Source organism: Bombus vosnesenskii, unplaced genomic scaffold, assembly GCF_011952255.1.
Source record: "Bombus vosnesenskii isolate JDL3184/JDL3185 unplaced genomic scaffold, Bvos_JDL3184-5_v1.1 scf7180000013403, whole genome shotgun sequence".
NCBI lineage: Eukaryota > Metazoa > Arthropoda > Insecta > Hymenoptera > Apidae > Bombus > Bombus vosnesenskii.
This window is the reverse complement of record NW_022883026.1, coordinates 396,408-410,116: the sequence shown is the minus strand read 5'-3', so window position 1 is coordinate 410,116 and position 13,709 is coordinate 396,408. Positions and strand designations below refer to the sequence as shown.

The 13,709-nt window shown below is 32.7% G+C and overlaps 3 protein-coding genes across 5 annotated transcripts; 1 reads left to right on the top strand and 2 right to left on the bottom strand.

Moving 5' to 3' along the window:
- Positions 1–2,965: 2,965 nt before the first annotated feature.
- On the bottom strand, positions 2,966–5,683 carry LOC117237866. Of its 2 annotated transcripts, none has more exons than XR_004494068.1 (2): positions 3,230–5,683; positions 2,966–3,155 (listed from the first exon to the last, which is right to left on the bottom strand). XR_004494068.1 is itself a non-coding variant. In XM_033502274.1 (2 exons), the coding sequence occupies exons 1-2, from the start codon at positions 5,557–5,559 to the stop codon at positions 4,656–4,658; spliced, it is 627 nt and encodes a 208-aa protein (XP_033358165.1). In that variant the 5' UTR covers positions 5,560–5,683; the 3' UTR covers positions 2,966–4,655. The 2 variants fall into 2 exon arrangements, 1 of the variants encoding a protein (XP_033358165.1); XM_033502274.1 differs by having other exon boundaries at positions 2,966–4,768; positions 5,046–5,683.
- A 175-nt stretch (positions 5,684–5,858) lies between these two features.
- On the bottom strand, positions 5,859–7,943 carry LOC117237867 (alpha/beta hydrolase domain-containing protein 17B). The gene is made up of 3 exons (XM_033502275.1): positions 6,887–7,943; positions 6,089–6,221; positions 5,859–6,000 (listed from the first exon to the last, which is right to left on the bottom strand). The coding sequence occupies exons 1-3, from the start codon at positions 7,528–7,530 to the stop codon at positions 5,917–5,919; spliced, it is 861 nt and encodes a 286-aa protein (XP_033358166.1). The 5' UTR covers positions 7,531–7,943; the 3' UTR covers positions 5,859–5,916.
- Positions 7,944–8,147: 204 nt separating this feature from the next.
- On the top strand, positions 8,148–12,897 carry LOC117237865 (homer protein homolog 2). Of its 2 annotated transcripts, XM_033502272.1 has the most exons (7): positions 8,149–8,388; positions 9,498–9,654; positions 9,742–9,873; positions 9,952–10,203; positions 10,300–10,446; positions 10,535–10,810; positions 11,030–12,897. In XM_033502272.1, the coding sequence occupies exons 1-7, from the start codon at positions 8,363–8,365 to the stop codon at positions 11,213–11,215; spliced, it is 1,176 nt and encodes a 391-aa protein (XP_033358163.1). In that variant the 5' UTR covers positions 8,149–8,362; the 3' UTR covers positions 11,216–12,897. The 2 variants fall into 2 exon arrangements, with proteins under 2 accessions (XP_033358162.1, XP_033358163.1); XM_033502271.1 differs by having other exon boundaries at positions 8,148–8,388; positions 9,952–10,446.
- The last annotated feature ends 812 nt before the right edge of the window (positions 12,898–13,709 follow it).

The following is a 13,709-nucleotide window of genomic DNA, read 5'->3' as shown; positions in this document are numbered from 1 at the left end:
GTTGTAACACATGTTACGGAAAAAGAAAACTGTAATTCTACCTTATTCGAAACAAACATAAGAAAGTTTCGTTCATAAACATTTCTATTCGCGACATAATAAATAATGAGTTTGACGAAAGAGATCTATAAATAAACTTAATAAAATAAATGATAAAAGTATATATATTTAGCACTCTACTAGCACTCAACTTTATCGATTATCCATTCTTGCGACTCCTACACGTAAAATACACGTTTTATAAGAATTTACTTTTGGAATATTAAATTCAATGTTGGGGTTTAAAAAAAAGTCGTACAACGAATGACCTTCTATCTATATTGTAATTTTACGTAGACTGCGTACGAAACGAAACTCGGAGTCGCATAAAATGAATCATTGCCGATGACAGTCGTGAATAGATATTAATTCGCGAGACACGAGCAGTAGCAGAAAATTTTGTCTCTTCTTTGAAGTAGCTTTGTAGGCTGGCTGAAGGTATAGCGCAACCATTGGAGCTCAAGCTGACGCCGCGTAACCTGTTCTCATTTTTATCGTCAGCATCAGGTTTCAGCGCAGGTGAGCTGCGAAGGTGCTGAGTCGAGTCCAGCGAACCAGCTCGTGGTTCTCGAGCATTTCCTTCTCCCTCATCATAGAAACGCATTGACCTTCGGGACAAAATGCCGATGATCAATGCAAACGTTGCATCGTATTAGCGTTATTCGAGGATATAGCCAGGATTATGTGGCTATCTAATAACTAGCAGGGATTTTAATTAATTGCAACAGCAAGCGTCTTATTCGCTGTGATATTTAAAACCACGCTCGGTGACCGTCTGCTGTTCTTTCGACTCAACGAAACGAACTTGACCGATACTAAAAATGAAATAATTTCCGAACTCGCGTGCTGCTATAGCGCACTTTTATGTACTTTTATAAATAGCTATGCGTGTCAGAAAGAACACAGAATTTGCACTCTTTGATCATTTATAGTGCCTTTACCGCGTATCAAAGCGAAAAGTTTGTTCGCGTTCAAGGAACTTGACGTACTTCGTCACATCTGGAAGAATTCTGTATCGTAGTTTGATAAAAATGAATATGCGATTGGGTCGTAAATTATTAATGGATAGAACATGATGATGTTTACTGTCATTTCTATAGGATTTTATTAACATTGTTACTTCAGTAATATTAATTACAAATACCAATTTTTAATGTTCGATAGTAAAAAAAAGAGAAAGACGTTTAAAAAAAGAACAAAAGAAAAAGGAACGGGATCAAGATCAAGTACATACACAATTTCGATTTTACAGAATAACATGACAATGAGCGGCTGCATTATTTAAATATAATTCTACCGCTTTAACGAACGCGTGATAACCGATTGCTTAAACGGAAGGATGACGATACTTCCGGCGTGAAATGATTTATTCGATAAATGACTATTCATCGGCGACATCGCCAGGTACACCGATAAAATAAGCGGACTTGAATAATATGGGCCTACAGATGACGTTTTGTATGATTTATACAACAATTGTACACTATTTAAACGTCGCAGGGCTTGACAAACTATATCGCAATGCAGTACGCTCAAGTCAAGTGCGATGGAAGTATAAAATTCTAAAACAACCCTAATCGGGTGCCCAGCAAGTGTATTTCAGACTACGCATTCTACACGATTTCGTAAGAAATAACGTTATTCCGCTTGGTATCATGTCTTTATGCACTAAATAAAACAGTAATTTTGTTATTCAATCCGAGATACTCATCTTTCTTCTCTTTCTTCTCTTTCCTGTCCTATAATAATTTTGTAATGAGCTACATGTTATTTACTTATCAGACAACTAATCAACTAATTCATTTTGTGTTACAGTCGTTACACTTCGTGATACATATGACACTAACGATCGGTACAGGGGATCTCGTAATCTCTATCATTGTTATCTCCTCCCTCCCATCTCTTTAACCCATCTTCTGCCGTAAGTACATTGGTTACGACCGAACAGAACATCGAGCGTATTATTTCTAATACTTCACTTACACGCTATTATGTACAGTTATGAATACCGCACCGTGATTCGCGTGATACCCCCGCCCCCCTCAAAGACCATTGAGTACCATTTTACCGGCACGATGCAATTATGAAAGACGAAAGTGCTGTTCAAAACCGGTCGATTGCTTGACGCATATTGAGAGACAGAATAGGGTAGTAAAAAATAGTAAAAGAAATGAGCGAGAGAAAGAGAGAAAAAGAGAAACACACAACAGGAAACGAGAAAGAAAGTAGAAGAAAGAGGGGACGCGTATGCATTCGAAATATGCTGTACAAAAGTTAGTTTCTATCCAGTTTTATAAACGATCGGTTCTAGTTTTCGGCGAGCACCGATCATTTTACTATTATACGTTATCTTTGCGGAGTTTTCTATAAAATCCCTCTCTGAAATATCTGCCGTTTATAAAACTGGACATTTGTCGAACAACGGTATAAATTTTTTTTTTCACGAGTTACGTAATAATTGCGATACAGATCAATTTAACAGCGGCTACGTGAAAGCCAATGGAAGGGTAGCATCGGACTCTTTTTATTTCGGTACTATTATGTACCATAGACTATTCTAAAAGATTAATGCTAGAGGAAAGTGAATATAATGTTTGACAATCGAGTAGAAAATTTTTCAACAGCAATGTGAAACAAATAAAAAAAGTAATACACATATAAATAACGATAATTAAAATTATCAAAGCTACGATTAAACGAACGAAAATATTTCGTATCAGTCAATAACGACAATAATTTATTTTTTTAATTAAATTTTTACAATCTTATATCCTCTTGCAGATAAGATACTTTCAGATAAGTGGAGATGTAGCCAGAAACCATCGAACAACGGAAGCCATGTATCATAAATAGATAATAAAAATATATTCACTTTCCGTTCGTTCATACCATCACAATTATACAAACATTTAATTTCAGTGTATACTTGTAGTTTGAAGACATTCATAGCAATTTATTGTTTAAAAGACAACGAGGACGGGTAGAAATGTTCACGAGAATGCAAAATTAACGATAAAAACGAACAATCCCTAGAGAAATACATACATGTACAAGCGCCGATTCATTCCATTGGCTCCGTACAGTCATTTCACGTTGTCGCATACATTATACATACACTAGTAAAGAAAAAATTATTTAATTGTACTGTATTTACATTATCGAGATATAAAAATACTAACAAGAAACATACCTATAGACAAGATCCTCCAAACGATTCACCTCTTTAGAAATAAACTAATTCATAATCAAGTTTGGCAGTAATATTGTCCCTATCTAGTTGCATTCTTATTCTTATTGTTGTTTGCAAGACCATCATCTCATTCATTGTCATTAAAACATAACGTTTTTTATGACGTCTTACACTTACACATTTTCTTAACGCTATCCATTAACTTTTAGTCTCTATCCTAAATTTTTTGCTACCTTGGAAGATTTCCATTGCTCGCTGCACAGGCCTTTGCTGTGGGTTAATACAAAAACAAATGTTTCCATTATTGGTACAACTATCATATATTCCGGTCTGAGTGACAGCGATTTACTTATAAAATCATGCGACTTCACGTAACATTTTTTTACCGCTGAACCTAATTTATAAAAGTCATAAAAACACGCAATGCAAAACACATCCCACATTCATTAACAAATCTATTAATCGTTACTTATTCTCTTTTCTTTCGGAGAAATAAGTTTAAATGCATAAGAATATGATAAAATGATCAACAACAAAAGCATTTACAAAGTTGTCTGATTTTTTGATCAACCAATAATAATATAAAATTATATCGACGTTTAAATTAACGAGTATAGGTTCAGCGAAGAATTTTAGTGCCACACACTTGCTAGAATCGAGTATAATAGCAATCGTGGTAGCAGAAAGTATTTCAATGTAAGCTATATTCGACTCCTTAGTCTTAAAGAGAATGATGATAAAGATCAAATAATAGTAATAATAATAATAAGAATAATAATAATAATAATAATAATACTTGACATATTTGTCATAACAATGTTTCACAGCGTACGCTGCGAAAACGACTTACAACAAACGCACGCATGCATCAGTATGTGTACGCATGTGTAGTAAGAATATTCAATATGCACAGATATATTATCTCATATCTCTAGAAATATAATAATTTTTATGTATATATCGCATATGTATTTATGTGCACAGTCTCACTAGCACTGTTACAGCCCGAATAAGTGTCGTGCGTATAAATCTATGATTTCTTTAAAGACAGTTATGTGGAAGAATAATGGAACGACAACTCGGCGAGACACGTGGAATTCATATTATTTAGTTAACACTTTGTCTCTAAAGTTGCTTGTTAAATTTTATCAGGATCGATTTGTATAGTTCTCGCTTCAACTTCTGAATAACATTTCCCGAGCATTCAACTGATGATGTCGAAAGTCCAGTTTGTTATATACCATAGTTCCGTTCTAATAGACGAATAATTCAAGATTGCTTCACTTGTTGACAATGTTGCACAACTCACCAACGCTTCTGCTTCGAGGTGTATACCGTGATTTTTGAAATTGTTTTACATTTGGTAACAAATTAGTTTGCATTGATGTTCTTTCTGAAGTCTTCGAACTAATGTCTATCTGTACGTTTATATGCGATGGACTCTTCGAACGTACAGCGTGGTGGGGACTCTCGTGATTTGCAGTGAATCGGGAAAGTAAACTGGAATCATTGGATAAAATCTTTGAGCTTGCAGCCAACCTACAAGCACAAGGAGAACACTTTGGTAAGTTTATCATAATTTTATCTGGCTCGATTGTCAAAGACGACCGACCAAATTTTCTTAACGGGCTGGAAAGAATTCTTTTAGCTCTCAGTTTCTTTTCCATTGAATCTTGGCTTTTTCCTTTATCTTTGCATGTTTTTTCGAAACTTTTACTTGCAAATTTATTACTCTTACTACTCCACGAAAACTTTTTCGTAGATTCTGCTGATTTTTCACTATGAGCTTGTGATTCATGCTCTTCGGATCTCTTACCTTTTACAATTACGTCTTTACTTAAAATTTTAGTACAACAATGTTTCTTAGTATTCTTCGTACATTCTGAATCCAAAACAGATTCTATACTACTATATTTGAATTGATTTATAGGAGATTTCCTCTCTATTTTGAACTGACTTTGAATACTTTTACAGTCTGAAATACTTTTATTATTATCATTAGGAATATTGGAAAATGACGACAGTGACTTTTCTCCGATCGCGTATTGTCGGCAGTCTTCAACCTGTATGTCAACTAAAGTCGTGTGAGATAATTGTGTATCAGCTTTCTTACTATGACTTTGACCAAATGAATTTTTCAAAGTCCTGTGAACAATATTCTTTTGATTTTTACCAAATGGATTTTTTAAATTTTTTGGTAAAGAAATATGCTTTTTTGCAACTTGACTAATATGATTCAACCGGAAGTTGTGGCAAATAGAGGTACTCCCTAATATCGTTTTACTGTGTTTGTTATCTTGAACATCTGTTACTATTTCCTCTTCTTTCATACTCTTCTCATCTTGTTGTATAGCTCTTTTCGAATTACTATCTAAACTGGAGTCATCATCTTCGGAACATGTTTCCTTTAAAGAATCTTTATAATGAACTTTCTGATTAATATCTATTTGTTGATCACGGAAGAAGAATCCGTCGTCAATAGAAACGAAAGATGACTCTTCGTCACAGGGGAGGACAGGTGCCTTCTCCCCTGTGGGAGGCGATTGCTAGACAAGCTTCTCAGTCTGTGAGCTTGTCGAAATAGAGCTGGTAGTATTTGAATTATTAGAAGTAGTGTGTCCTTGACTGCTCACATGTGTATGTCCTCCTCCCTGCCCCCCCTGATTCTGGGAGAGGCTTAGTCGCCGTCAGTTTATCAGTTCCACGCTCACAAATTGTTTCAATCGCTCTAAGTATTGATCGTACAACTCTACGTCATTATGGCCAGCACCCTAAAAACAGAAGCGATAGTACTTATACGACTAAATTTCTTGCCTTCTTTACTTGAGAAAAGAAAAGGAAGTGCATAATTTTGTATACCTCGACCCATAATGGCTCTACTGCTCTTGGACACCTCTCGTAAATTGCCAAACCATGACTAAAATTTATTACATCATCTTCGGTTCCATGAATTACCAAAACGGGAGATGTCACCTTGGGTACTTTGTCTATACTGTAAAAAGGAAAGAAACTTCATTTTACACGTAATATTTATTTGGTGTGTGATAAGTGCAAAATTTCTACAAAAGCATGAGAGTTTTATATTTACAAGTATATATAATAAATTAATAATATATTATAATAAATTAATATAGAAAATCGACAAATATTTAATTATTATTATTTAGCATAATTTAATTGAATAAAAAAGGAAAAAACGATAGAGAATAGATAAGCAACAGCAAAAGTACAAAACCTATTAGCGAAGTATATGTCAACGGATCATGTAATTTATAGGTTTCCATGACGCAAGTATATAGGTAAACTTTTATTGCTTCCTATACTTGAACTCCGAAAAACCACACACCAACGCGAAAAAAATATATGCAGTCGCAGCATTGCTGCAAGCTTCCGTGAAACTTGTTATGCCAGTCAGAGCGTTCCACTTATTTTAAACTTCGTTTAAATTTTAAATACAGAATGAAATGTTTTTTTTATATGTATGTACATATACATATATATGTACACCACGTGCATGGATGTACACCTGAACTGGATGATAGTGTCATGCGCGTAAACTTAGCTGTGCGAATCATAGTATACGATAAGCAGATTATAGATCGCGTTTCATTTAACGCGATAAAGGGGGATATGTGCATGAAAAAGAATTGAACGTACCTAGGGAAGGCGTCAAAGAACCAAGTTCTTTTGGTGTTAGGGAAAGCAACTCGCATTCCCGACATTAGAGGTGAATGCAGAACAACTGCGCCAACCTCGTATCGCGCGGCCAGATCGACCGTGGGTACAGTCCCGATGCTTTGACCATATAGGATAATGTTTTCGGGGCTAATACCGTAACGTGTTCTAAGAGCATGCCACGCAGCATCTATGTCCGCATAAAGATTCTTTTCCGACGGTTTGCCACCAGAAACTCCATAACCCGAATAATCGTAACTGAATATATTACAATTTATTCTAGACCCGAGCCCCAAATAAAAACTAGACATCTGTCCGAGATCGACTGCATTTCCATGGGAATATAGTATGGTAAAACGTGCAGTAGCCGAACAGCGTACAAACAAACAAGCAATTCGATTTCCTCGTGACGTTCTTGCATAGAAACCTTCCACCGACTCTTTCTCCCTTTCCGTATATTGCCATTCTGCTCTTTCAGACAAAGAAATTGTAACCTTGGAACCTTCGTCCTCAATAAACGCATAAGTAGGCTCAGGAGGTAGAAACGCTAATTTCGCAGCGATCCTGGACGGGCAAGGTGGACAGCAAAACAAGCAACACAATTCACTAAAACTTAACCCGTTCATCGTTCCACGGGGGTGTTACGCGCACGCGAAAACGCCGTTTATCACGTTTCTTCGTGGAATCTCCGCATCGAGATTTCCGCTTTGATTTAGAAATAACTCCATCCACTGTAATTTCCACGCCTAGTGATTCAACCACAATGTCATTTGTTATCACACTCCTAGAAGAGTCTCTCACGATGAATCAGCCATGACGGCTCGTAAGGCGGACGATTTCTCTCCCTCCTATTTCCTCTCTTTCTCACATAATACCCCCACCTACCGAATGTTGCACACATCCATTGTATTCTGGTAAAAGGAGATAGTACAAGAAAGGGATAGAAACCATGCTGCTATTTTGCTACGTTCTTCTTCTCTATTCATTGCTCGCTATTGGTGAAACATTTAAACCAACAAGATGATTCGATATGCAACGAAGAATGATCGCGTATTCAAACGCGCGTTTCCTCGCTTACTCTATGTTACCAACATTCTAAATAACAATACAAACCGCATTATGAAAACATAAGTATGCGCCTTGCTATGCGACCGCGTCTAGTGATTTTTTTGAAAGAAAGCTACGAGGTTAGCAATAGCAACCTTTCGTGGAAAATCGATTAAATCCAGGTATATGGTGGAAACTCGACTAGTTTCATGTCGTTGCGTGATCGTTGCCGTTCGCCTATACAGTTTTGGCCGATGGCGGCTGTCAACTGGTGTAACTCTGTCTTTCGTGGAATTCATTTTCATCAATTTTCTAATCATTTTGAAAATTTCTATTCGCAAATAGTTATCACGCATTCGCGTTAAATTCATTTCTCTATGAGTCTGTGAAATTATCATTTACAACATTTGTATGACATCGGGAAAAGAAACAATGGGGTAAGTGAACGTGGTGGTATTCTGCACCGCCTTTTAAGGGTGTGTAATATATGTACACACCATTTTCATGTCGCATACAACTATGATAAACGATCCTTAATTCTTCTATTACTGAATACCGTCAATTGATACAAAATAGGTCGTGTCGCTTTCGTTGCGTTAACTAATGAACACTATCCTCCTTTCCCGTCTATTTACTATCATATTCCCGACATCATCGCAGATACGCATTTAGGTGGGTGCGTACATACATGAGGAAACTGGACCAGAATGTTTCTCTTTTTTTCCCTCCCCCCTGTATTCATATATGCATAACCATAAAATAAAATAGTGAAGGTGGGATAAGTCGACACCGCGTGAAATGTGTTTATTCTAGTTGTTTACTCGGGCACCGTTTCATATATTTTTAGACTCTAATTGTGAAAATTCATTTCGACGACCCTACAAATATTTATTACGTTAATATCTATTCGACAGTTTTTTAATGCGATTATATTTTTATTTCCGATATAACATACCAAGCTTATGTAATTATATTATTTCTTTTTAGATCAGCTTTATAAATGATATCATATTTTATTAAAGTGATGAATCCTTTATTAATGTTTATTTTTTTATTGTAGTTATTTTTCACATAAAGTATATTTACTTGTTAAAATTACGTATTTTAAAGAACAATATATATAAATTGTAGATATATTGCACGTGTGAGAAATTAAAGAAATTAAGACAAAAGTATAATTGTTTCTTTTATGAAAACTGAAAATGTCTTGTTTATATTTATTTCTTTTGATTCCTTCCAAATTTATACAATATTGTAATGCTAAATTATAACATTATTAGATTTTCCATTGGATTAATTTTAAGGCATGTAATATGATATGTATATTTGAAATTTTTTGATGTATTTGATTTTGTTATGTTTCTGTGGAATATACATCTAATAAAGTTCTACAAAAAAGATAAACTTTAAGATATTTGTTATTATTAAAACACCTATAATTTATATTTTGATTATATAAATCAAGGTATATATAAATAGATGCTGCATGTATTAATTAAATCAATATATTTAAATACCTAAGTCTTTTACTTTTAATAAATTGCAGTGAACAACCAATTTTCACGTGTAAAGGACACGTGTTTCATATTGATCCTAAGACAAAAAGATCTTGGGTATCAGCATCTACAGCAGCAGTGTCTATTTCATTTTTTTATGACTCCACAAGGAGTCTATACAGAATAATTTCTGTTGAAGGAACAAAGGTGACTGAAAAATGGCTGAACTGTTAAACAAAGTAAATATACACTATATCAAAAATAAACTTACATTGTATTTTATTTCTCTTTTAGGCAGTAATAAACAGTACTATTACTCCAAATATGACCTTCACAAAAACATCACAAAAATTTGGGCAATGGTCAGATGTTAGAGCTAATACTATATATGGTCTTGGCTTTTCATCTGAAGTAGAATTAGGAAAGGTTTGTGAAATATGTCTTAAGTTAATGTACAGTCACTTGTACACTGTAATCTCAGAGACAATACTATTCATTTGGCAGTTCATAGAGAAGTTTCATGAAGTGAAGGAAGCCACTAAATTAGCTAGTGCTAAATTACAATCAAACAGCTCATCTGTTACTCCTGCTACTAGTGCAAATGTTAGCCCGATTACATCACGATCAAGTATGCCATCGTCAGAACAAGATCTTATAGACCCGCCAAATTCATCGATGATTAATTCCAATATATCAGCATCAAATAATCCCAATCCAAATGCCAACATGATCTCCACTCAAAACAGTGTGTCTTTGGTAAGCAGCAGTCCCTTACCTGGTAGTTGTCAGAATAAAGTGGATGATGAATTGAAAAATGCAGTCCATTCAAGATCACAGAGTGTTTCTCAGCAGAGTACAGAAAGTCCACAACATCAAGGGAAATCATCGCAACTTAGTTCGACGCCAGGTGGACAATCAGCTGAAATGCAGCTTAAGTATGAGAATGATAGGCTGAAACTTGCATTAGCACAAAGCTCTGCAAATGCTAAGAAATGGGAGGTATGGTTTTATGTATCGAAACATACATAATTATTGTAAAAAATTACCTAGCATATGATATAAGTTATCGCAAAAAATTTGTTTGCAGGTTGAATTGACTACATTGAAAACAAATAATGCCAGATTAACGAGCGCGCTACAAGAATCCACAGCCAATGTTGATGAATGGAAAAGACAATTGCAATTATATAAAGAGGACAATGCAAGGATTAAAGCCAAGTATGCAGATCTCGAAGCTGGAAAAATAGCAGAAGGCAATAGCGAAGCATTAAGGTTGAGAGTTGAAGCGTTAGAAAGTGAACTTAGAACAAAAAATGAAGAAATCAAAGCTCTTACTATAGCTACCAAAAATAAAGATTTTGTAGTACGTATAGATTGTAAAATAATCATATTAAACATTAATAACTAATGATTGTCGAATAATTAAAATGATGTAAAAATGTTTTCTAGCTATTATATTTACTAAATATCATTTGAATCAAAAGAGTATAGAAATTCAATAATAATATCTAGTCATGCTTAATTAATTATTCGTCTATTTTAAATAAATGAATATATAAATTCATAATCTCATCTTTTTCAGGCTTTACAGAAAGAAAATGCAGAATTTCGTGAAATGTTAAGGGCTGTTCATGAACAATTAGAGCTTGCATTAAGCGCAAATAATGTCCAAAAACAGAATTTGAATACACTAAATGCCAGATTAGCTGGATATATACAAGATTTGGTAACTGTACATCGAGAAATTACAAATACATTGCAAACTTAAGTTTCCATGTAGTGATGTCTAAGAATATTCTTCATGAGAGTTTTGTATTTATGATATAAGCGAAGTAAACAAATGGACGGTGTAGATTAATACAATGGGAAAGGTTCCAAAAAAAAAAACATGCATAGTAAAAAAATCTTGAAAAAGTAAACTAAGAACACTATCTTCAAGTGATAAAGATAGATTATATCTCTTTAATGTATTTATTCCGTGTTAAGTTAATGACAGCATTTGGTGTTCACGTTCATAAATTTTTCGTGCCATATTCATGTCCTTATTGTATATAAAAATGTGTTCTTTTTAACAACGTTTTATATATTGTGTTTTTTTAATTAGTATACTTCTACACAGAAGGAAACGTAACTATCATTTACATATTATGTACCTAGTATATTGTACTATAAAAACAATTTTACAATTATTTTTACAGGTTATTTAATTAAAATTTATTGTATTATGTTTTCTATACAAAATGTTACGATCAATTTTTATTAATCATACAAATTATTTACATATATAATTTGTTTTTTTCTGATGATTGTGTCTAAATGTTTGTGAAATAAATTATAGTTGCAATTATACTGCAGTCATCATTACTAATACTGTTTCACTGATTACTGTTGATCTTTGACTCATTAAACTCTACAATTCTTACTATACTATTATAGCTATTATTATGATTATTAATGCTATTATAATTACCTCCACTATTGCTGCACTATTAATTGTTATTATTATTGCTCATAGTATCATCATTAGTGTTACTTCTATAACTGTTATTACTGTTACTGCCATTATATGTTCACAAAGGACTTTTATGATATATAAAAATATGAAACATATCAAAAATGTCACAAGATTTAGTGTAATACATGTTTCTCGATGTTTTTTGGAACTTAGCCCCTTGAAGACAACAATAAAATTCAGTTCATTGTACCCATGAACACGACTAAGAAAACTGCACAATTAACGTTAGTAACGTATAGCGATACTCAATTATGTAGTATATCTATTTAATTCAGCTGTACATTGTATCCATATTCTTCTAGTTCTAGCACATATTATTTATCTTTATCAATAGTATAAAAATATATAAAATTGGAGAGTCTGGCATGAGCTGTACAGAACCATTGATATCTAATATAAAATGTAACATGAAAAAATATATTATAGGGCTCATTTACAATGGGTAACTTAGTGGTTTGAACATGGAAGGTTATCTAATACATCAACAATGAGAAAATAATGTTTTTGATGTGTGAAATATTTTATTGTCTTTCTTATGAAAATCAAGTTATTATTGTTGAGAAAATAAACATCACTCTTCGTAATATAAATGGATTTATATATATTATTTGCTATTTATTATTCAAATAATCTATAACAATCAAGCCAGATATTCTTCAATATGTTGTATTTGAATAGCATTATAGACTCATTAGGAAACAAAATTTACCCAAGACTGATGACCGATTGTCTTAAAGATGTCAAAGTGATACTTCTTGCAACAATAATTTCTAGTAGTAAATGAAGTGCGAAATACTAAACAGAGCACTTTTTATTGTACTAACAGTATGTATGTATGTACGTAAAATGTTATGGAAATGAGTTTTAAATTTGAGGAATTGGAAACAAAAGCCTCGCTTGCCACATGTAATCCTAATAAAACATTTTCAGATGGCTTTCTTGTGTTCTATTATCAATTATGATATTACTATATCCATACTTTCATAAATTGTTTGACATTATATGATAAATTTAATTTAGTAATTGTTATTAATAGAATTTTAATACTTATCTAAAATATAAATATATATCGCATATACCATGATAGAAAACTAAAGTTATGGAAATTTAGTAAAAATTCTACTGTTTTATTTCATTAACTCATTTATACATTTAAAAAATATGTAACATTTATAAAGATGCTGATTCTCTTCACCTTAAGCTATAATTTATATATGTCTATAAACTTACGAACTTCTACATAAAGTATAAAATAAAATTATGTTCTTACATCATGTAATCGTAGTAGTTTATAAATTATGTATACTGTATAACGAAATATATAAACATATAACTTTATAATAATAGATTAAAAATAGTAAAGTTTTATTAAATTTAAAAAGATTATTAAAATAATAACAGAACATATATTATATTAAAATAAATATGGAAGTCAGTAATAGCTGGTTGTATTTATATCATTTTGCACAATTAGAATGCTAACATTTTAACCGATATCTTAAAAATAAAATCAATTATTACCATTTATTTACTTCTTATTTCCCAATTATATTAAAATAATTTTATATATTATGTTATATGTTTATACTAACATTATTTTTATGTAATGATTATTCACTTTATTTTTCAAAAGTTTACCTAAAATAACCTGATTAAGCAAAATCCATAGAATATCATTTTATTTTAACATTCTTTCGTAAACTACGATATTATACATTTTTTTACATTACTGAATGTTTTATTTTTC